General features: G+C 35.1%; 1 protein-coding gene across 3 annotated transcripts in view; it reads right to left on the bottom strand.

Annotated features, from left to right (window-relative positions):
* NPAS3 (neuronal PAS domain protein 3) overlaps positions 1–25,584 on the bottom strand; it is a 591,155-nt gene that overhangs the window by 289,563 nt on the left and 276,008 nt on the right. For all 3 annotated transcript variants that reach the window (XM_059849891.1, XM_059849892.1, XM_059849893.1), the window contains one exon: positions 6,835–6,917. In XM_059849891.1, coding sequence (XP_059705874.1) covers positions 6,835–6,917 — 83 coding nt within the window. The remainder of the gene's footprint in view (positions 1–6,834; positions 6,918–25,584) is intronic.

Below are 25,584 nucleotides of genomic sequence, written 5' to 3'. Positions count from 1 at the left end.
ATAACTTCCTCTCTTTACTGTTCTCTAATCTGCCTTTAATAGACATTTACACAAATTTTGCCCAATCTAAACTGGCTGCTCAACACACATATTTATAATGTATGGAAAACTTTACTCACACGCTCTCCAGAAAAATGATTTTTTCAAAAATTAATTAAGTCATTGTCTCAGCATATTCTAATCTAGTTATTATGGATCAATAGCAACATCTTCCAAACATGAATAAATACTGTAGGGAAACTGTAGAGTGAATTCTCTCCACTTTTTGTCTAGAAAGCTTAATTCAGTACCATCGTTTCAAAAAGCAGGTCTATAATTCTACAAAAATAGTGCAGAAATGGAGGACAAGAACCATTTGGACAACAGAGAAATGGTATGAAAGTTCCCTTCAAATTTAGTATTTCATTCTACACCTTCTGTGTTTGATAACATTGAATTACAAACTGGATGATAAAACAGCATTAACTTGAGGAGTATGTGAAAACATTTTCCTGATAACAAATTCCAATTTTTCTGGCTGAAGATGGGAAAAAACCTTTTATTTTGTAACTACTGAGATATTAACAATCTTTGTTTGCATTCAGCTGATCATTCCTGTGACCCTGAGTACTTCTGAGAGTGTAACAAATATGGTTCAATCTGTTATTTGCAGCTATTACACAGCTCGAAGAGTTGGATGGGATCAGCCCCTTGAGCACAATTGTGGAGACAGCTTTACTTCACTTTAGGAGTGCAGGTGGATGGGGTACTAGCTACCTGCAAACAGAAAATTGTTAAGAATGCTCCCTTGGAGTGAAGAAACATTAATTTTCCTCTTTCCTGAGAAATTTAAGCTCATCCGACATGCTCCAGAGAACAAAGCAATGACTCAACTACTCTGTATGGTACTGGCATCACCTGGAATGATTCACAAGAAGCCACAGAAATTGTGTTCATCTGCACATTTACCTCACAATTAATAAGGACCCCTCTCTGAAGCACAGTAGTTCACTAAATTGACAACCAGATTATATTTCTACAGTTTCATGTTAGTCTTGTTATTACAGTGTTGGATACATTAATAAAAATAGTTAGAAAAAGAATCTCAAAGTATTAGGATGAGAGGCATTATTCGATTGTTCACAATACTAGCAATTCATTAGGCTTCTTACATCCATAGGATGAGGGTGGTTTGCTTATTTGTTGACTTTAAATAAAGAAAAGCTAAAATAATATCAATGGGTTTAGTAGCCCATGGCTTCTCTATAGGATGAAGGTAAAGAGACAATTAAATCTTCTCTGAAGTTCCATCCACCATCAGAGGCTTCCAGTGGAGTGGAAAGCATGTGAACCAAGACTGCTTTTCATGCATGAAGAGTCCAGAACTACTGCATAGGGTAAAGCCAAATTGCAGCATCTGAGCCATTTCTAGCTTCCAAGGAGCTCAAATTCTGCTCCCATTCTAGGGTGACATTCCATGATCAAGGCTGTGGTGATACAGAAGTTTCTAGGAAGTAAAACAAGGGCTTACAGGCCTTGTGCATATTTCAGATGACTTTGTTGGGTCATCTTGGACACAACCAGACATCCACTACAGCTATCCTCTGTACATTGTTACCCACTTCATTAAAGGCAAGCGGTTTGTAGTTTGTGAATTTTGACTCAATGAAGAATACAACCCATAGGGTCAGATTGTTTTCACCGAGGTTGCTTTTCCTTGGATCTTAATGGGAACCTGATTTTTCTTCTCTCATTGAATCTGATACTGCAATTAGCATGCAAAAGAGATTTGTTCACCACAAAATACTTAATGGGAGAGAAAGGTACAACACAAAGTACAGCACAAAAGGAAAATGAAAGTCTCATAAAATTTCATTTTTAGATAACATTCAAAAATTCTTCCAGCTTCTAGGAAGGTAGGTGGGGACCTTTATGGAACAGAGGAAAATTCAATAATTGTCATCCACGTGTAAATCACGGGTGCACAACAGATCTTGCTACGGGAATAAATGAGATTGGTAGTTGGCTTTTTTCTCTGTCTAGTTCAATTCTATCAAATGTATCAAAATTATCTAATGTGTAATAACTTAGGGACATGGTAGAAGTTAACTATGACCTTCTGATTAGTTTGATTTTGGATTATGTTTTGTTTGCGTTTTTTGTTTTTGTTTGCGTGTTTTGAAACTCATTGTACAAATCTACATCATAAGAGTTGTCAGTGCTTACAACTGAACATCTTCACAAAATGAAGAAAAGGATACACTTTTTGTTGCACTGACACTTCAGTATCTGCCCAATATAAGGATTTCTTCACACAAACTGAGGTAGCACAGTATAGACGATCTAAGACAAGTAGTGTCCAAGTTACTGTGTCTGCAATATGTACATAATGCTATATGAAAGTGTTAGTTTCTTAGCAGTTGAATAGGCACTACTGAAGCAAAGAACTCAATTATGAAAGTTATCACTCTTGTATGCAGAAATACAAAATGCATACTGCTCACTAGAGTTCAGATACACATTCCTATTATGATTACTTATACCATCTTTCCATCCTGGCCTGACTTTAAAGCTACTTCATTGTGATTAATTCCAAATATTTAGTTTTTTTAAAAGGCACTGATGTTTTTAAAGGAAGAAACATATATTTTCAAAATATTAATTTTTTTTGAAAATAATGTACATTATACTTTTAATTGTTTTACAGTTCAAATTGTAAGGTGTGTTCTTTTTTGTTCAAGAATTTTAAAAGCAACTAATTTAAATATGCAAAATTATCTTGAGTTGTTCATACGTGAACTTAAAAGCCATGCAACACAGGAAAATTAAGTAATTATGCCTCCAAGTTATTTACTGCAATTAAGCTCATTTATCATATGCAAATTAGTGCAAACTGGTCTCATTAGTTACTAAATTACTCAATATGAGCTGAACAATGTAGCACTCCAGTTTGTAATGAAAAATCCCTGTAGAGGCAAGCAGTATCAATTAAGCTAATTTGCATATGCAAATATATTCACTAACTTTCCCTTTTCTCTATATTTAGTTCTACATTTCCTGATCATTCCTGATTATAAGAAGGCTATGGGGTTACTGACCCTTTTTCACACCTTCTCAATAGCAATGACGTTACAGAAAAAAAATCCAGAGATCAGGAAAAATTGATTAAAATCTTGCTCATTTTTCCAACCAATTTAAGCCAAATTTTTAATACTAGGTACCCAAAATATTTTTTGCTGCTGCATTTAATTGATAGACAGATATATATACAGAAATATAAAACAGAAGTTGTCTATTCTCGTTATACCACTTTTCAGAAGAAAAAGAATGCACAAGACAAGAAGAACAAAGCCTATAATTTGGCAAATCAAAAATCTTGTCAAAAATTAATTAACATCTTGCCATTATCTACTTTTCTCCTCCATTACATTCCAGTCTACTATTCATAATTCAGGTAATTTTACTTGGAAAACATTTAAAAGACATTACACTGACATAAAGATTCTGATGTAATAGTGTTGGAGCAGTCATCTTTTGTGGTGTCTTTTTTTCCACAAGCACAGAGTTTGGATAGTGCCTTTGGCTTCAAACCTACCACTGGGAATCTCTTCAGCATGATCTACAGCAATCAGCTCTGGCTTGGAGATTTTTTGACATAAACTCTTACAATTTTATACTGATTCAGGTTAAAAGGGTCCTTAAGGATCACCTACTTCCAACCCCCCTGCCATGGGCAGGGACACCTTCCACTATCCCAGGTTGCTCAAAGCCCCATCCAACCTGGCCTTGAGCACTGCCAGGGATGGGGCAGCCACAGCTTCTCTGGCCAGCCTGTGCCAGGGCCCCACCACTCTCACCATGAGGATGTGCACGAGGGTCTGATTTCACATGCAGGAAAAGTATAAGCCTATTGCATATCTAGATTTGTACAAAGGACAAATACAAAGATGTCTTACTCAAAGGAAGCCCTTTAAAAGTTTTACATCTCCTTTTATCAGGGTTTTTATTCAATTTTTCATCTCTGAATTTATGTAAAGTTAATAGGGTGTTGATTATTTTTGGAGTTGATGAAGTCTGCCATTAACTGAACAGATTTAACTGTATGAACCCTGGGCACAAATGCTATCTCAGATTAAACTCAATAACTTTTTAATTTTTATTTTTCTCGTGACAGGTAGAGTTTTACTTTTCTATTTTCTGCACTTAACTGCATATGGGAGAAAACCTTTAGTACCTGTATCAATCATCAGTTAAACAGTATTTAAATATTTGATTCCTAAATAATAGAAAAAAAAATCATGGATGAAGGCACTCTTCATTCAATGATGACTAAGCATTATATGTAAATACATGAATTTAATATGCATGGACATGACTAATATATAATGTAAACCTAGATATGACTGACACTACCTACTTGTAGACTCAAAATGTAAAATATCACAAGATGCGCCTCCATTTCTGTTTTTGTAATGTCATTTTAAATAAACTATATTCACTTTTAAAAAATGTACTGTATTATGCATATCTATCAATAAATTTTGAAGTATCAAAATATTAAAAAGATTAGAGAGGTCCTTAACTTCTGAGCTTACACTTAACCAAGTCTTCAAAATACTAGTAGCAAAAGGGATTGCACAAACTATTTATTCAAATTCTTCAGATAGCAGACTCTGGAACCAAAATTCCCAAGGTATAATGAAGGCTGTTTACTTCACTTGCAAACAATACTTATCATGATACTTATTTGAAAATAATTTCTGTGAGTAGCAGACTAGGTGAGAACATGTTAGAACTGTATTCCACGACAAAGTCAATCCAATTGTTGTTTTAAAAACCATTTTGTCTTCTGGTGATTGTATTTCTACCTATTAGACCACAAGGCAGTACTTTGAAGTTCCTTCTGATCTGTTTAGAAGCGGCGCATTTGAATGCATGACCCAGGTTTTCCTTCCAAGGGTTGATTGCTCTGATAAAACAAAACAAAATCTTAAAAAAATCATGATAAACCTGTCACCACTATTAAGTCGTATTGTGTTTTAGCCATTGTCAAGAGTCTAGCTCGCAAATATCAGGGTGGAACTTCCTATTATCAACTGAGAGATTCATGGAGGTACTTGGATAAAAGCATCATCTTCTTTGAAAAGGCCCCACCTCAACAGATATTCAATACAAGGTTGATGGTATTTTTGATTTAAAATCCTCAGTTTTGAGAATAAAAGTGCAATATAAGGGAATTTTTAGTAGTAGTATGATGAAGTTATGTCCGGAAAACACCTTAATTTATCACAAAAAAAATTTAAAAAACCTAAAAAAAACCAAAAAAAAAAACCCAAAAAAAAAACAACCCAAAAAAAAACCAAAAAAAAAAAACCCCAAAAACCCAACAATCCATAACTGGAATCTAGTTTAAACAAGTATGAAAGTCACTAATTGTTTTAATACACAGTAAGTGAAAAACTCAAATATCAAGCAGCTGTCCGAGGTACTTGCATTTTCATCTATGAGTCATACTTAATACCTAAAAAGTGTAAATAAATCAGTCTCAATGAGGTTTTATTTATATATGAGTTATAAATAATATTGTAAAAAACATATCTTTAGGATATATGACATGTTTACACACTCAACATACTGACAAGTTACATAAACGGAAATATCATAAAACTGCTAGTTCTTCATTTTTTCTACGTATATGAGACAACATAGCAGTGTTCCTGCCTAGTATGCAAACACAGTACTGTAGATACGGGTGAAGATCTCTGACACAGTAACTACGACAAAAGTATTTGCTTACAGAATCAAAAACTTGACCTAGACCTCTGCCAAGAGTGCACAACTGAGCAAATCATTTCATTCATGATTCCTGTTCTGAAGAGAAATTAATTCTACTAGTTAATTTAATGTTTTCCTAAAATTATCTTTGTTGCTATTCTGCATTTAGTTACTTTATAAAGATGTGAAAATTCTGACATTATCTATAGTGCTTTTGAATACTACAGCTGAGTTAGTACAGAGATAGCTCTCAATCATTTCAAATTAAGTGGAATATTTCTCATGATAATATCCTAATTTACCTCTCTCGTACCTCTCAAAAGATAATACACCAGACAATATATTTGCATTGAGAAGCTGTGTACATTGCTAAATAAGAGCAGTTATTCAGTGCCACATTTAGAAAAGACTGTGTGGGTTTTATTTCCATAGGGCTGGGTTTGCCTTACTGCAAGGCACATTTTCTTCTTAACTGCTTGTACTCCACATTTGATCACTTCAATCTAAGAAAGGCTGTAGTAACTCTGGCAAAATAAATCATGCACAAGAATATTTCCATCAGGTCATCATTTTTCAGTTGAGTCTTCCTGGAATATGATGGCTTGTGCCATGTGACAAACTTGTTTGACAAAGCAGACCAGTTTTCAACCCACATCTAAGGACACCTGAGAGGTATGCTTCCATTCATTTTTTAATCTCTGCAGATTGCTCCAAATTTGTGATGCATAATTTTGATAACTGGGATACCATGGAGAAAAGCAGTGCTCATAAACCAAAGTGGGGAAAAAACCCCAACCCTAAATTGATACATTACATAAGACAAATCACCAACACAAAATACTAGCTTGTACACACACTCACACAAATACATAAGGGCATTCTGCAAGCAAACACCTACTGCACAATTCTAAACAACAAAATATTGTGATTCAGCTAAAATAACACGTCTTCCCTCTCATTACCAGTCTCCCAATTATGGACTTTCAAAATAGAAGAAATATGAGCATTAAAAAAAATAATCTCATCAATATAAGTGCTACCAACAATACTTGATTTTTCTTGGAAAGGCCATTTTTTTACCTGTAATATATGACTTCCCAAATGTGATTCAAATACTTCAATGGCAAGGGCACTGGGACTTCTCCTGCGCTGAGCACCTATAACTGAATAAAAAACAGTTATGTTGCAAGGTCTGCACATTTAGTTCTCATGCATCCTCATCACTGACATTAACCCCTTAAATGTTCTGCATCTTAATACACTGGTGTTAATTTAAATTTTGCTCTCTACATAGTATATAAATTTGGTAATTTAATATGTAATTTAAGACTCAAATTTGTAGATTTTTCAAAACCAACCTATTTAACTGTCCAATGAATTTGGAGAAATTACTTGTTTGTTCAGATATATCTCAAATCCCTGTAGGCTTACGGTAATGAGAGCATGCAGAATTTAGTGGAAAATACTATTGAAAAAGAGGCTACACACATATTGTAAATGTTTTGAAACGTGGGGATTAGAACTAAATGCTACTCATGAATTAGGAAGTTTATTCTACTAAGCATCTGAGAGGTTTATCTGAACAAATTATTATTAGAAACTGAAATGAAATAAACACAACATTAAAAAGCCAACATCTATAAATACATCTAGTATTCAAATAGAAGTTCTCCTCAGTGTAGAGAAGCATTTTAGTATCCCAGATATCCATGTTAGTTGCTGGAACAGGTACTTGAACTTCAGTGTCTAAATTATATTGTTTAAAAGTACAAAGTGACTAATAGGTAGTTATGCTTCAAAGGCATCAGTGACTACAAAAAAGGCTGAGAAATAGCAAAACTAATATTCTGTTAAACTCTGCATGCCAGGAACACAAAGCCAGAAATTAAGTCTGCATATAACCAAATGTAGCCATCTACAGTAAGCTGAAGCTTCTTCTCAGGCCTGGGCTATCTTTCCCACAGGAACAGAGAAAGCCAGAGCACAGAAAAGATAGCACAGGGCTGCAGGAAGCTCCCTTTCCTGTCTCAGTGACAAAATCAGGCATATCCACAGCAGGGAGAAGAGGCAAAGTTCATTCTGCACCCCTCTAAGGTGTGTACAAAAGCATTTATATCCCAAGACCCTGATGAGAGACTAATGCCTCTGAAACCATCATAGCACTAGTCCATCTCCATGTATTGCTGTCTTTACAGTGTATGATAAGAAAAATGAAATATCAAGGATCTGCTAAAACAAGCAGAATGAATGACTGCCATTACTGAACAGGCCAATTTAACGTGAGCGAAGCAAAACACAGAGCAACAATTTCTAAGTCTTCTATGATACTGGCTGCCAAACATGATATCAGTAGGAAAAGATGAATGCCAAGTAATGGTAGTCATATTGACCTGAAAATGTAATATCATTTCTTATTGATGTTTCATGCAATTTCCTCGCAGGAAATTCTAAGCTATTTATACTGAGCAAACAGGTGGCTTCATAGCTAATAGATTCAGGCAATAGCTCATAATTACAAATGGAGACTGCTGTAGAGCTGGGATTTCTAAGTCCTCCTCTTTTCTCATACCCAAGGACATAGACACTAACACCATAAAAGAAAACTCTTCAACACTGTATTAACTTTATCTTAAGGTGTGGGACTAAACAAAACATATAGCACTGTAAAGATTTTCAGAATTCTGATCATGATTGCTGTCAGCATGATGTTTTGTACAGTTATTTCATTTATAATCTATCAGAAACAAAAAAGCAAATTCAGTTTTTCTTTGCTAGACATTGCTTCATAGTAGTCTCCGTAAGAGCATTGTAAGGACCAAAAAATCCCTCAACCTGTAAACCTGCAAGCCCTCCCTGAAATCCTTTAGGTCCTTTCATTCTTCCAGCTAGACTGCGTCATGTTTTCCACACACTGGCTGAACACACCACCATTTGGAATTCACCTTTCAACTAATTTTCTGTTCCTGCCCATATCCTTTCGTTACCATTTTAAAGTGTATCCATCACATATTGAATCCAATCTATGATGTCAATTGCAGGGTTCTAGCATTTAAGTATCATAATTTGAATGAAGTGCCTGAAGTCAGTGCAGCCCTCTTTAAAACAGTATCTTGAACCTTAAATGACACTTACAGGTAAGTCATCAGTCCTTCACAATTGGGACCCTCAGTTCTATACCTCAAATGAAATCACTTTAAGGTCAGTGAGTTAACTAGAAAACAAGAGAGGGTCAGATCTCAGCTTTAAAATTTGTCAGCTTAGTCCTCCATCGATGACTGCATGCTTGTGGCAAGCATACACACAGACAAATATCTTGTAGTACTTTCATGCCATTCAGTTCACGGACATTTTTATAGCACTAGAACTCTTGGATTTATGTGTCTTGCTCTTAGCCAGGTGATGTGGGGTTCTTATGATGGTTCCTAATTTTATGACCATGGTAATGAGTTACACAGAAAACAATTATGTTTCTGGTAGCAATGCTGCAACTCTTTTTTGATAAATTAATAAACATTAAATATGTACCTTATTTCATGCATTTCCATAACTATCATTCTTCATATTTTGAGGAATGAGACAAGAATATTGAGACAAATATAGAACAAGGGAAACTTAAATTATTTAGTCATCTGGATTCATTGTCTTATTATTTTACTTACTTGAGCTTTCAAATTTCCTTGATATCTATTTGCAGCAGAAGAAAAAAGCTGGTTTGGGTATATAAGTGCATACCACATTGATACCTTTCAGAAATATGGCAATCTCACAGTCCAGTCACAGCACAAAACCTCTTATTTGTATTGAATGAATTGTTGGCATTCCAACAGATGAAAGGAAGACATAGACTGAAATGTTTGGATTAAAAAGCAGGCCCAATGTTATTTTATTCTAAAATTTCAAAACATAAACTATAAATACTGAACTGGTTTCCATTACACAAGCCACAGCTAGTCATCTAAATCTCTCACCCTGTGGATGGAACCATCAGCAGCCACAGCTCAGCCACTCACAGAAAACTTGAAAAGCAAGAGATTTAAGATTTATTTCAAAAAATCTATAAATCAAAGTAGCTCAGCAGCCTTCACAGACCTAAAGGTGTGGATGCACATTTGTTTAAAAAATGTGGATTCCATTTTTAAATGCAGACTCTTTACAGAAACAAAATACTGACTGCATGAAATAAATTTCTTTTTTTGAGTTACAGGAATCAGGGGAAATTAGGATGTGGAGAAGGCTGAAGCATGTGTACCAAACTCCAAAAGGAGTAACAATGGAAACAAGTTCCAAATCCAGGTAAAATTCTTCCAAGCTTCTCCGATTTTAGCAGTATGAACAAACATCTCTGAATAGACTTTTTCACACGTAGTCATATTTTGTATTGCCTACTTTTAGTTGACAACATTTAACACATGAATGCACAAATTAATCAAAAAGTTGGTTGAAACAATATTTGTACTAAACACTGACTTTTAATAGTGACAAGAAGACAAAAATTTTGCTTTCACGTGTGCACTTTGTAGTGCTAGAGCAGAAGAATCTGTCTATGAAATTGTTTTACTTTCCATGGCATTGGACTATGACCTTTACTATCCAAACTGACATGTCTATTCCTGGCATGAAATTATTCCATTAAAAAAAAAAAAAATCTAACTTTTCACTAGTTCCTCTTTAAAATTCCTCCCTCAATGACTAATCTGGTTATGCTTGGAGTGAAGGAAGAGCCACCTCCCTTTCAGAGTGTCTTGGGGGCAGTCTAAGCATGCTTAATACAACCTCAAGAGCATTTGCAACTGTGCTACAAAAAGTGGGAAACCATGGAAAAGAAAAACGTAGACTGCCTAACAAAGATTTCTGTGCATCCTGAAAAGGAAGGATTTCCTCTTGAACACAGCTCTAAGGTGTGGGAGTACAGACCAAAGACTGATGTTCACTATGCCTTTCTCCTGGTGAAGACAGAGTTCTAAAAAAGCACAAGCAGTATTCTTTGATCACTAGGAATGGAAGAGCAGCACATGAGCACAATTATCAATTTCCCCTAAAAAACTCCTGTGAGACTTTGCATGACATCCCTCAACATAACCTGCTTTTGTGGAAAGTTTTGGAAAATTCAAACAAAGAGTTTTAAAATTCTGTTGCTTTAATAATAGTTTAAAAACTAAACTGAACTTAAAAATTCTTTTCCCTTAACCTTTATTTACTCCTAAAAGCTTTTTCTCCGTTAGCCTCAAAGTCCTTACATTTTTCTATTTAATTTTGTTGATTTTTCTGAGGAGAACTTTTTGTACACTTGGAAGCAGAGGCGGACTTAGGGCAACTGCACTGCAACCTTTTAGACAATCTGCTGTCTGAAGAATTATAAAAAACCAGAGGTCATCTTGAAGACCTCTAATTATGACTGCCAATAAAGTCAGACTTGAATTAGCAAAGCCTGAGCAGATCTACATAAATATGAAAGTTTATAAACACCCCACCAAAAAAAAAAGAAAGTTAGCAGCTTTAGTCACAAAATATGTAACCATATCAGACTAATTGCACAGCAGCTTCACATAGGGTTGGCTAATATTTTTCTCCCTAGGTATCAACAAAATACATGATGGTGTCAGATGAGAGAGCATAAGAAAAAGAGTGGCCTGATGATTGTATGTGCAAAACAGTTCACAGGATGAGTGTGACTATAATCTTTCATATATTCTTTCCCAGAATATAACTTTTTTGTTGTTGTTTTAGAGTAAAGATCTATTGAAATAACAGTAGAATTTCTAATATATTTTCCTTGGTGTAGAGTAGATTCTAGATGAAAATGTATCTGTTGTGATTTCTATGAACTCCAAATGTTCATGAAAGAAAATGGAGGTGAATTTTTGGCAAAGTGGTTTTACAGGAAGAGGTGTGATGTCATCTTGAAATATTGGGGCTTTCTGAGGAGACATAATGAGTAATCTGGAAATTTTTAAAAGCTGTGTTTTAGAAAAGACAGAGACACTGACTACAGGGCTAAACTGAACTACAGAGGATTCAGTTTCAGGGAAGGATGAAGGGTAACCAACATTACACTCCAGTATTTCTACATGCTAGCATTCATAGAAGCATTTAAAAAAAAAAACTTCATGTTTAATACCTTTTGATGAATATTTTTTTCTATTGATTGTTCCTTGCTATCCAATTTAAGACTGATTCTAAGTTTTGAAAGAAAACTTCAGTAAGAGAGAACCCCTGAGCCTAGAAGTTGGGGACATCTGGTATACAAGATGTATACTCAAATCCTGATCTAAAGTGAGATAAGAGATGAACAGCATGATGTAAGCAGAGGTGTTGCCCTCTGATTTGGAAAGGGTATCCAAAGAAATTAAATTATGCCACCAGTTACTTCACTGTAAGCCATCGTATGGTCCAAAATTCAGGTCTCTTATCCACCTTCACAGATGGGAAGAAGAAATAAATCTTAGATGGAGCTGCAACATATGTGGAAAGGTGTTTTGTCTTGGTTTAGTAAAGCGCTGGGAATCATTAATACCATGCCATTACCATAGAAGTATCACAGCAATAAAGTATCAGAACAAATTTGTCGCAAAGGACTACGTGTAAGATGTATAATGCAATGTATGAGAATCAACTTGCAAAGCTAACCATAGCACTTCAAATCTATATTTTTGTGTACAAGAATGCCTCAGATTCTAGATATCCATCTTCTGGTCACTGGTAAAGAGCATGAATTCATTACTGGGTAATTCATGGCTGAGAAAGTAAACCTAAACTTTCCACGGAATAGCCTACTAGTTGCCATGAATGTACTGGTTAATTAATGAAAGCATTATGTAACACAATTAGAAGTGTGCTTTATTATTTTCAGTAGTTCATCTCTGAAATTTGCTCAAACACTTTTAATTTCTCCAGAAATTAAAAGATTTTTTAGCAAAACTTGCTTTTCAAATTCAAGCTGCTTAATACTTTAAAACTTCTTTTTAATAGCTTTTTTAGTTTCAATAAATTAAATTGATCAAATTGAAATGTTGTCAAAAAGCAGAAGTTATTATATTAATTGAATATTAATTGTCAATTGAACTGGAATCATTAGATTTGAAGACATATTACGTCTTTCCCTTGAGAAACATTCCAAATTAATGGAAAAAAGAAGCAAGATTAGTGACTGTCATAGTGTAAGTTTTCATCTGTTTTAGGAGCCTGTTCCTTTTCCAATTACCTTCATTTGGTTTATAGGTCTGCTCCTTCCCACAGGATTTTTTTTTTAGGGGGTGGGGGCAGTGTGGCTGGGAGGAGTAGACAAAGTTTCTTAAGTCCTCAATATTGCTTTTTTTCCCCTCTTTTCTGAACTTCTTAAAATTAGAAACCCCAACAATTAAGTAAGTATTCTTTGTGTTCTCTCCTTGATAACTAGCACTGTTTCTTAATTAGCACATGTACATTTAAGAGTTTACTTCAGAGATGGTTTTTTTCTGTTCACTGTAAAGGATGAAATCTTTGCTGTGCAAGAATTTCCAGTCATGTAAGCAAAGAGAGTTCTCCATCTGTGGCTGGGGGCAGGAGCACTGGCCTTTCTCCCACACTGTAGTAGTTACTATAGGAACTATTGTGCCTCCTTCAAAAGGGCTACAGACAGGGTGATTAAAATTCTTCATGGGAGAACCCCCACTCTTCTCCCTGACAATGAAATTCTTCAGGGAGAGGGCTAAGCCTCCAGCTCAAGAATGGCAGCACCTGAGGGAGTGATGTGGCAGACAGAATCACCCCTGCTTTAAATTGAAGCACAGGGCAAGAAATACAAGGGCCCACACTCCTGCATTCATTTTATCCCCCTCCCATGAAATTCAGGAACATTGGCAAGGACTAGTGAGAAACAGAGAAGGAATGATTAACTTCATACACTCTCCAACGTGTTGAGGACAACACAGAAAGTAAAAAACAAATACTTTTAATTCAATTCAATAGCAGGAGAAGAAAAATAATTAAAGTGAAAGATAGAAGCTTCCCACAGAAGTATGGAAGAGAAAGAGATAAATAGAGACAGATGGGTAAGGCAAGGGAGAGGGACACACAAAGGTGGGGTGAATCAAGGGCTTAAAAACCTAGGAATTGATCAGTCCTTTAGATAAGTGTCCACTCCGAGAGATTGGGCTCTACCAGCAGAAAAAATGCATAAACATTACAATTGCATGAAGAAATGAGTGATGAGTCTGGATTACTTAGTCAGATATCACAGTGAAACCCTTACTGGAATAATAGTTCTATTGTCTTAGTTTTAAACTAGTATCAAAATTCCTCTGAAAATAGAACTGCTGCCACCCCTTTACAGCTCCAATGCTACAGAAATGGCTAGTGTCACTGGTTCTGTTCTCAGGAGGAGGACAGGGTATTAACATCAAGTCAGAACAGTGTTATATAGTGTCAGACTATACTTGCTGGTAAAACTAAGAAGCCTACATCTGTTGTCTTGCCTTTTTTTTTTTTCCAGTCTGATCCCAAAGGTTCATGTTATGACATTTGTAACATCTGCTACAAATGCGGAGGTAAGTCAGGCACAACCTTATTACTTCCAACCTAACGCTCCATCCATCCACAGGGCTTTCATATGCCACTAGTATGTCAAGGCGACCAAAAAGCTGTTCTATCCACATGAAGCAAGGTGTAATATATTTCTGAAAGTCAAGAAGAGATCCTGCTTTGTTATGTCTCCCTTTCTTTTGTTGTCTTAAATTTTGGCAATGTTATTTCAGAATATTCTGTGAACAAAACAGCGAGCTGCTCCTACTTAGAGCCAATACAATTGCCTTTTTATGCCTTAGACAGTGGTGTGTTGAAAATTGGCAAGCTGTAACTCACATCCTTCCCTGTTTTCACTAACACTGAAACATATCCAGATTCCCCTACCAGACCCTTCTATATTGAAGTCTGCTTTCTTGCACATCCCCCTTTTCCTGCCATAATTCTCCCATGATTTGATGGGCTCACTGCATCATTTTAATGACATACTTAACTTTTTTTCAGTGCTCAGGGGTAAAATACAACTCCTGACAGACAAAAAAATACTTGTTTCACCTGTGGTAACAAAAAAATAAATGAATAAAGAAAATAATAAGATGCTTTATAACCAGCATTCTTTCTATTAGCTTCTATCTAGTTCTTTCTATGAACTTTTATTCTATCTATGAACCTCTATTGTTATACCCACAGTATTTGAAGATTCCAATATTCCACTGTTTATGGACTAGGGTACTGTATCCTGTGAGGACTATGCTATCTCTGCCAAGTGTCTGCACAGGAAGCCAACCATTTGCTATATGGCTAAAATCACCTACTAAAGAAATTCCTTCAGAAATACATATAGCCTCTTCTGACAGCAAGTGGATCATAATTTTAGAAATGAACAGCTTTAGATCTTAGTGAACTAGGTAATATGTTCCACACTCAGTATCATACACTAAAAATAAGACAATTTTCACATTTGATAGATGTCATTTAAATTCATTACAGGGGCTGCAGAACACTACAGGGTAGCAAGTGAGAAAGAAAACCCAGTGCCTAATGACATAAGCTTTTGTAGGTCTTGATCACCTGCACTTCTGCCATACTCACTTTTTTCTGTTTTACAGGCTAAGCAAAATAACCTCCATACACATACCTAGCTAAGAAAAACACTGAAAAAACCCAGATCTCCTTATGTTAAATGAACACCAAAATTTGAAAGTATATCAAATTTTGCTGTTGGCAAATGTAGGAACCACATCCACTACTGGAATATAAAATCCAGCTATGATATAATCAGACAATTACTGGCTAATGCATCATTATTCCACCAAAGTAAGTGACATACTGAAATGAATCCAGCTGCTTAAAGTTGTTTCTCATTCTAAGGTGACTTTAGAGCTTTTCTACTTCTATAGACTTGACTTTATGACTGACACATGTAGGTAGTGGATTTGTTTGTAGATTTTTTTTTTGTGATGTAGTCAAAAAAGATTTAATGAAGATTCGTAAATGAAATGAGACTGCGTACAAGTCTGAAATCAATCTACAATTTCAGGGAAGAAATCTTTATCAGCTGCCAAAACTGAACCATGTAATTAACTGAGGATTCTGGTAAGAACCAACTGTGCCACTAGTCAATTATTTTTACTTGTCTTCCAACTGCAGCTTCTGTCTGTTCATAAGAGAGACTGTAAGAAAATGCAACTATAGAGAAATTTGGTGATTTCAAAAAATAACTGAAGAAATTCAAGGAGATTACCAAGACCATCTGTAGTAGAACCACAACAAGTTTTTAAAATCTATTGCAAAAAGTTCTCCATTTCTCACTAGGAATTTTCATCAAGAGCTCTTCTAAGAACTAAAATAGCTTTTCAGAATTGCTGAGGATTGAAAAATAACCATGAAAAAGCTGCCATGGAAATCCCCAAGTCCTAATGAAGCAGACCTCAGAGGAAGTAGTACAACACCTTAGAATACTGGTTAAGTCATGACAACTGGGAGATGGAACTGCTTCTTTTCAAAAGAACTGCTGCTTGATTAAAAAAAAAAAAAAAAAAAAGTTGATCCAAAGCCCCTGTGGGAAAGATTTTCCAGCACTTCGGATTGTATTCTTAATACATATGTACACAAGTGCACTACTACTTGTAATAATCTGTTTCAGCAGTTTTTAAGGAAACAGAATCTCTTGGAAATCTCAATGGCTAGTAAGAAGAATTGATTAAATCTTTACTAGAAATATGATGCAGTCTTTAATTCTTTGCAAAGGGTAAAAGAATTCATGCAGTTCATGACGAATGAGCTTGGAATAAATTAAAAATAAGTTAACATGTTAACATTACTATCAGTTCCAGCACAAGGTATTTCCTCCATCATTTTCTGAATGATCTTTTTAAATAGTCATGTGAGAAAAGTCCAGTTTCCTTTGCCTTTGAAGAGTGCCTAACAGGGAAATATAAGAGATGTTTAATCAGAGGACAAAATAGTAATGGAAGTGAGAGCTCAGTAGTGAGAAAACAGGAAGCAAATTCTACAGCCAAGGAGACGTGTGTCGACACAGCAGTCACTTCATCAGAGTTGCATTCATTAGCATCAGGAATTAATTTAGCTCAAGATTCTTTCTGCAGTGAGGAAAAACATTTATTTGATTATATCATAGCTAAGATTCATACTTGCTACCTAAAAAAGTCATGCCTGTCTGGCTATAAAAGCAAAAGCAAGGCTTTCAGCCTTCAAAATGTATCTTGAGCATGTTAAACATAAAAGTTCAGGGCATTATTGTAGCCAGATATTTGAGTATTCTTTAGCAAATGAACTTAAAGGCATCAGAATTCATTCCCCACACAGTACTTGAATTAGACATGGACACAGATGGTTACCTTGACTTTGGGAGCAAAGTTTTGTTTTGCAAGATAACACTGTCTTTAAACCAGCTCTTTTGCACTTTCTGTTAGCACTGATAAACATTTTTTTTCTTTTTTCTTAAGAATTTTACAATTATACTAATAATGTATTACACTTGGTTAGTTCAAGAATTACTATTATTATACATACCCAAACCTAATGTAATACAAGTATGCATTTGCTATAAAGATAAAAATTTTCTTGATACAATAATTCAACAATCTGTGAGCTGAGATTTTGCTGAAATTATGTCCTTTAAATTCTGCTTGTATTTACTGCTTTTCAAAATCACTTTTTAATTAAATATATTCTTTGTGCTTAGTCCCTCTAAAGAACTAGACTTACACACCTATGTAATTTGTAAATCAAGCTCATTAATTTAATGGACAAGATTATTTTTCCTGAAGTATGATACGATATGATATGACACTTAAACTAAAATACAGAGTTGACTGAAGACTGCTCAAACTCAACACAGAACACACTTCTTTTTCAGTCACCCACAACCCTTCTACATCCTGCAGAAAAACTAATGAGTAATGCCTGATAATGTTTATCTACTTTTCTTGTTTCTTTTAGCAATCTCTTGAAAGGCAGTTTGAATCCTGACATTTTTTGTTATGAAAATGATAGCTTAAGGGTGTTTTTGATTATCTTAAATTGCCTGCTGTAAATCAAACATCACCTTATTTTGTTAATAATACCTGAAAATCTGAGGAATTTGCTTGTAGAAAAAAGATTCCATTCAACAATGTTGTAGCAGGAGGAGTCAGAAATACAGCAAGTTTTCTATGCATACTAACAAACAAGTCTTTCAATGCAAAGGCTTTGCCTTACAAATGGAATATTACTGCAAGGTATATTCTACTTCTCTCTACAAATAAGATGGAGAAAAATAACTATTGAGAAAAACTGCCCCAAATTTTTCAAAAGTATCACTGAAAAAATCTGTTTCAAACTTTTCTGAGAATAATTCTGTCATAATATTGCATCTATCTTCTACAGGAGAGGAGGGATCTGAGGAATGAAGAGGCACCTACATGGCTGGAAGAGGAAAAGACACTGCTGTGACAGCTCCTGGACAAATGGCTTCTAAAGAGAAAGGCTTAGTTTGGTGAATGATGGCTTCAGAAAAAATGTTATGACTAAAAGGAAAAGTGAATGGCAGAAATAGACTGAAAATCAAAATATTTGTAGTAAAGGAAATAATATTTTGTAGAATATGAACTGAAAATAAGAATTAGGGATAATCAAAACATAATTTCAAAGCTGTGTCTTGTTTATGTTCACCAATTAGTTGACAAGTACTATGACCACTTGATTATCTCTAACCAGAGCTAACCAGGCAAGAGGGACTCAACAGCTCTGGTTACGTACACAACACAGGTGTTGCTAATCCATTTGTTTTGTGAGGTCCAAATATTCTTTTGACCTACTGGCTCATAATACCTTGAGCTGAGCTAAGGGTATGTCTTTATAGTCAAATGAAGGCAAATGGGAACTAGCTGTAAATGGGTTAATGCAGCCACTAATAAGGTCTAGCTGTACTAAAAAGGCATGAAACTTTCCCAAGAAGAAAGATAAAGTAACTGTTTCATCATGAGCTGCTTGTCTCTAAACTACCACGGGCTGCTGTGTAAACATATTGTGTCTAAAGAAGATTTATAAAATTAATCCCTAATTAACTCGTTAATAGTTAATGAACTTTTGTTCATTAACCCATCATACAAAAATCTAATCCTGGAAAGGTCTGAGCACACCTTTTTTCCATCACATATTTTCCACTTTTATGCTACCTCAACTCATCTTTTCACACTTTTCTTTTTTCTTCCCTTAATTTTCCTATTTCACACTAGCTTACTTGAATTGGCACTTTCAACCACACACATTTCTTATGGGAAAGAAGTTCATAATGATCAGAGGACCCAAATCTGTATTGTGGGAGGTGAAATGGATCACTTTCTCAGGCATCTGAAGCTCCAGAAGGCAACGTAACTGTGAATGAAAATACTTAAGTGGATACTAATTAAGTTAAAATAGCCAAACAAATTAAATTTACTCACTAAAAACAAACTCCCATCCCCAAACCCTTGGGTGCTATTCCAAAGAGCCCTCTCTGGGAGAGAATTAAAAAATATCAAAGTTAAAATCACAGCCCGGAGAAGCTACTATTCACTCCACTGAAGATTCAAGAACATAGCACCAAAGGGGAGGTAACCTCTTGCCTGTTTGTTAGTGATACTGGAGCTCCAAAGTGTTGCAACCTGCCCTTATTTTCAGGTTAACTGCCCAAAAAAATAATAATTTTTTTGCAGTGGGGAAAGCAATATATTCTAACTCTTCCTCAAATAGTACTTACTTTAAAGGAAAGTGAATTTATACTACTCCATGTATCATCAAAGATCAACAAATCAAGTGTCACAATACAATTCACAATATCAGCTTTTAAATTCTATTTCCTTAGAATCCATATCATTAATGAAGGATATGCACAAAAATTAATGAAAACATAATATCTCCCATGACTTTTAAATTTGGTTACTATGTTGTATTGTATCATTTTGAAAATAATTACAGTTTGGACTCAACATAGGAGTGTATTTTTGTCCATTGGTAAACTCCAGATAAAATTTCCAGAAAGTCCACAATAATTTATTTTCATCAATCAGAAAATAGACCCAGACATTTTTATGATGTCCAAACATCACACTCTTATGACAAAATGTCATCTTATGAGTTGCAGCTCTCTTTACCCACAAGCCAAGCATAGCACTAGCTTGTGGACAAAACCATCCACCAATTTTTCCATAGAATCATAGAATGGTTTGGTTTGGAATGGACCATCAAAGATAATTTAGTACACATGTCCTGCTAGGGGCAGGACCACACCTCCCTAGATCAGGTTGAGCAAAGCCCTGTCCAGCTTTGAACACTTCTGTTCTGGATTTATGCACCCTTGCACTACAACAGGCTCCACCTTAGGATCCCACAAAAAGTCCAAGTAAAGGCTTCCAATTCCTTTTTTTATTATTTCTCAGGTTACAGCTTGAGCTTAGCATTACTAATGCTGAGAGAAGAATACAGTTAACCAAACTCATTCTATGACAATCCTGTCACTACAGGCCCTGGGAAAAAAAAATCTTCCCCTGTCTTTTTTATTAACTGCCTTTATTGAAAGGCTGCAATAAGGTCTCCCAGAGCTTCTTCTTCCTCTTCAGCCTGAGCCACCTCAAATTTGTCAGTCTTTTATTCACAGGATAATTTTCACAGCCTCCTCTGGACCCACTCTAACGGGTCAATGTCTTTTTTGTGCTGGATGCAAAACTCCAGGTGGGGTCTCATGAGAGCCAGGACAGAGTAGGAAAATAACCTCTTGATCTGCTTGCCATGCTCCTTTTGATGTAGCCCAGGATATGACTGGCTTTTTGGGCTGCAAGTGCACCTTGCCAATTTATATCAAACTTCTCTTCCACCACTAAGGCCTTCGCAGGCTTTTTTCCAATCCAGGATGTACTGACATTGGGAATTTTTGTAGCCCAGGTGCAGGACCTTGGGTTTGGCTTTTCTGAACTTCATGAGGTTCCCATTGTCCCATTCATCAGCATTTATTCTTATTTCTTCCTCTGGAATCACATGAATGATGGGAAGTGGCATCAGAGCACCACTTCAAGTAACACTGCAGAGGCAAGATGCTTAATTTGGACATTCTTGCCTGTAATTATCAACAGACAAGAGACCAAATACCAGCACTTGCTAGTCATACACTTTTGCATCTGTTAACTATCCAGTTTGAAAAGACTTTGTTACTCATTTCATGGCAGCTCTTATATGATACTCCCAGTTAACATCAAATTGCATTAAACTTACAAAAACTACTGTCTGGCATCAAGCCTTTTTGTCAACTCCTGAAAATATTTAAACTGATTTATTGTTTCTGAATTTCGTCATTCAGTTTCCTGAATTTAAATCATTTAGCTTTATGAGTTTTAAGTATGAAACATAAAAGGGCTATTGGAGATGATAATACAATACATTTTCTCTAATCACTCCCCAAAAGTAAATAAATATTTAAAAACTATTTTCCAAAAACTGTGATTCAAGTGGACCTTTAACAATGCCCACAGTATGTCTTACCTCAATCCAAAAAATATTGTTTCATTTTAAATTTAAGCATGCTGGTAAACTGACCATAATATTTTAAATACTGAAGCAAGAAAGGAAGATATTTTAAGTAGTTTGGAGAGTAGGTGCCTGTTCAAGTTCAAGTAAAATCTCTAAATCTCTCTTTTCTCTGAATTGCTGAGCCAATAAAGGATGCTCTTAGAAGAGAAATGGGAAATGGGCTTTTCTGGCATTTGAAGTACTTTTGCTCCCAAACCATTTAATAAAGGAGCTATTCAATGACAGTGAGTTTTGATTCTATGTTTCATATTGCAGTACTGCACATAATTGTGTATTCAATAACTTGTCATAATACAAAATTACCAAAACTAATAAATGATTCAAAGTTCTAAAAATATCCTGTGTTAGATGCAGTTTAGCAGAGAGAATAAGCTTTATTTACATTTAAAGTTAGAACAATGTTGATGGTATTTAATGTTTTCTAACATGTAAAAATTTCTTGTTCCATTCTTTGTCAACTAATAATCCTCTTAGTCAATTAAAAGAGGGCTGCCATACCAGCTTAAAACTTGAGACACAAAACTCCCCTTGGCACCACTTCCCAGAGTGATTCCAAAATTAAAATGCACTAACTCAGATACATCCAGCCACATAATAGTACAGATGTAAAGGTCTACATAAACAGAGGAAGACCCTGGAAACATCCCCCAAAGCCTTCTGTCCACCCTATTCTGCAAGCATGATTGACTGTGTCATGTTTATTGTTAGCCCATCTGGACAACAGGTGCAGTACTTAATGGCCACAGTGTACTTGATCATTGACTAGTGAATATTTCTGCACAACACAATAGGCCACAGAATGACCCTCAGAAACAGACAGACTTCCTACCCATTTCTACATTCAAAACCTCTCAAAATAAAAGGAAAGAGTTTTTACTCTATCTGGAAGTTTAGTATAGAGCTTAAACATACAACCCACATTTGTGAAATACTTAGTTTGCTTGTACAGAGTCAATTGAGGAACAAAAAAAAAAAAAAAGTGTATGAATTTCAAGCTTGGGGACCTCTAATTACTTCATACTTAAAGTTTAACTATAAAACATGGATAAATTGCTGCACTAAAACCATAGAAGATCCTCTACATGATCTGTGCCAATGTATTTAAAGCTCAGTGAAGCTGATCCCAGGGAGACTCTTCCACTTAGTCCTCAGAGAATTCATTTTGGACCCGTTTCTAATGAGTATATAAAGGATTACTTGGATATTTTGGTAAAGCTACCCAATAAATTAGTCAGTCTCAAATTTTATTAGCCAGAAAGCATTACAGTGGTCATATAGCTGAAGAACACTGAGGGAATTGAAGGCATATTAGCCATTTATTTAGGCAGATACCAGAGATCAGTACTCAGTACAGGATGTTAGTTGTAACATTAAGCTAATTGGGTAATAGTTGCAGAAGTCCTTAAACAGTTTTTTATACTGAGAGGTGTGACCTCTTCTTGAACCAATTTATGTAAACCCAGGGGGAGTCCTAAATTTATTCCAGTTTCATGAATGCATGGTCTGGATTAAGAAACCAAAAGCAAGAACAATATGCATAAAACCAACTGTGTAAAGAAAACACCTAAAGTTTACATGCTGTCAGCTTGAAAACTTTCTGTTTAACAAATCACTTGAGATATAAATGTTTAAAATAAATGTAACAATTTGATATTCAAAACATTCATATTTCATCCAGTGCATATTTCAGGGCTGTAGTTTTTTTTTTCTTCTCAACCCTACCTTTGGCTATTTATCTAGTTGCAAACTTTTATAGATGTGAAATATTTTAAGAAGACCTTTGGAAATGGCCTGAGGTAATTTCAAACTTAACAGACCCTGTCCCACCAGAGCTCATTACAGTGCATTTTATAACAAAGTACCTTCTACTTAATTTTCAGAGCTTAGCCAAGCATACTAGAAATGCAGCTGCATTAAGTACAATTAATGGTATAATAAAAGCAGTGGAGGGCTGTTTAAGACCCAAGAACCAGCATTAAACAGGGCATCCATGTTCTCCAACAATGATGTGTCAAAGTTCCAGAAGTGTGAGATTGCCACTTCTAGGAAAAGGGAAAAAAAAGAAACATGTGCTTTTGGGAAAAAAAATCTTTTCCTTCAACAATCCCAAAAGGTAGACTAAAGGAGGATTGAAAAAATATTCCCTCCAGTTATGCCACTAGCATCCCCCTCTCTCTATGAGCAGGAGTCCAAAACAATAAACTCATATTCCCACCAGCAAAAAAACCAAGCAAATTCAATTCCAGAAAAAGTGAGAATAATAGTAAGTTACTCATATAATACACAGAATGATCTGGTTCTTAACCAACAAAGTTTACTTTGAAATGACAAAAAGGAAAAAGAAAACATTTTTTTTGTGACAGGAAATAATATTTTATTTTAAATAAAAGTATTTTAGTTAAAATAAAAGAAGTCACATCATGCCTGGACTGTTGATTACAAAAGCTCTGCAACTGTTAAGTGTGGAATTATTTTGATAACTGAGTTATCATTCCTGGGAATTAAGTTCATTTGTATTTGAAACTAAAGAAGAAACACTATGCTAAAGACAGAAGCCAACCAACATCTCCTGACTAATTTCTGATAGAAGTCAACTGAACTCCCATGAATAAACTAGTGACTAAATTTTTCTATATGGGACTCATATCATTTTTGTTTTGTTTGTTTCTACTCTTGAACCTTATTTCCCTGTATTTAACTCCATTATTTACTTTGGCAGAAAAGATCAGTTAATTCATGTGAGTGGGCCTTCTGATTCACAGACAGTAAGTGGCTTACAACCTGGCTTTATGGCAAAATTTGAAAACACAAAAGCCCTTGATTATGCATGGCCTGCAGATATAGTAATTAATTTCATAGACACTGAATATAAAAAAATCCTTTCATGAGTGCTGAAGGTAGAAAAAAATTATGATTTTATGCTCTGCACAAGAATAACAGATTTCTAAACTGTGAAATAAAAACAATTTCCAATTCTCTGCATAAGTACTGTAAATACAAAACCAATAAGAAAACCCTCAGAATTTCAACATAACTTCTCACAATAATGGATAAATGAAGTAGATCAGATTTTGTTTTACACTTTCGTAGTAAAAAATACACACTGACCATATATTGCTTATCTTTAAAGTTAATTTCAGGTGTTATGGGACAGAGATAACAAACAAAAAACCTACACCTGTTATTTGTGGACTAGACTGCTGGAAATTTCCAAGTGAACTCTGACTGAAAATCCTATATATGGACTTGGAAATAATCAACAGTGTGTAGGAAGATAAAACCTACTTTGGCAGTAGATCTCATTACTCTCAGAAATATGTAGGAAAAATAAAACACATGCATTTCTCCTGCTCACAAAGCATATTAATACATCTATTCCTGATGTTCTAGTTATCCAGGGCTATATTATGAGTTGTAGAAACATTTCAATATATCATTGAGTGTTCTCTCTTTCCTGTCCCCTCTGTTTGCTGAACTTCACACACAGGGGCTGTTTCTCCACCAAGACTGTTTTGCTGCTGACTTCTGATCTTTTTATTTATAGCATTCTGCTGCTTCTATCATTCTTCACAGTGACATAATTCTACAACCCTCACTTCAGTATCACAAGAAAGTAACTTTATTTTTACAGGCTTAAGTAGATTGCAGAGAATAGATGATCATGTTATTTCAGTGGATTATTTAATTGACACTCCAATTTCCTACTACTCTCTATGGTCACACAGTACAGAATGTATCTTCTTATATTGTATTTACATATCCTATGATGTAATTTAGAAAAAATGTTAGCTACTGCTCAGTAAAACACTATAATTACTGCTGAAATAACCACAGTGGTGTGGACTGTGTTGACAAAATAATAAAAATAAAGCCTAGGAAATGTAAGTATTAGTGTTAAAAAATTATATAAAGACTAATAACTAAAACTGAAACAATTGGACTAGAAACTTATCTAAGGTAAGATACCATGTACCTCTGCCATTAAATCAAGTTATGATGATTTAATTTGTCAAAAGATGCATTAAACAGATCACATCTTGCTGTTCCACGAAAGTAATAGCAACAAATAAAAGTGATTCTCTGGGAAATTATTTAGCAAACTACTGAAGAAAATTCAGAAGTGCAAAGAAAGAAATCTCTCCATAATCTCATTTCAGACTGAAGATGTCATGGTGCACTAAGGAAATCAAAACAGCTCTCAAGATGGAAGGTGTAGAATTTGAAGAGCAGTATAGCTAGTGACAACCACAACCTTGAAAGCTA

Source organism: Haemorhous mexicanus, chromosome 6, assembly GCF_027477595.1.
Source record: "Haemorhous mexicanus isolate bHaeMex1 chromosome 6, bHaeMex1.pri, whole genome shotgun sequence".
Taxonomy (NCBI): domain Eukaryota; kingdom Metazoa; phylum Chordata; class Aves; order Passeriformes; family Fringillidae; genus Haemorhous; species Haemorhous mexicanus.
This window is presented reverse-complemented; position numbering and strand designations above follow the sequence as displayed.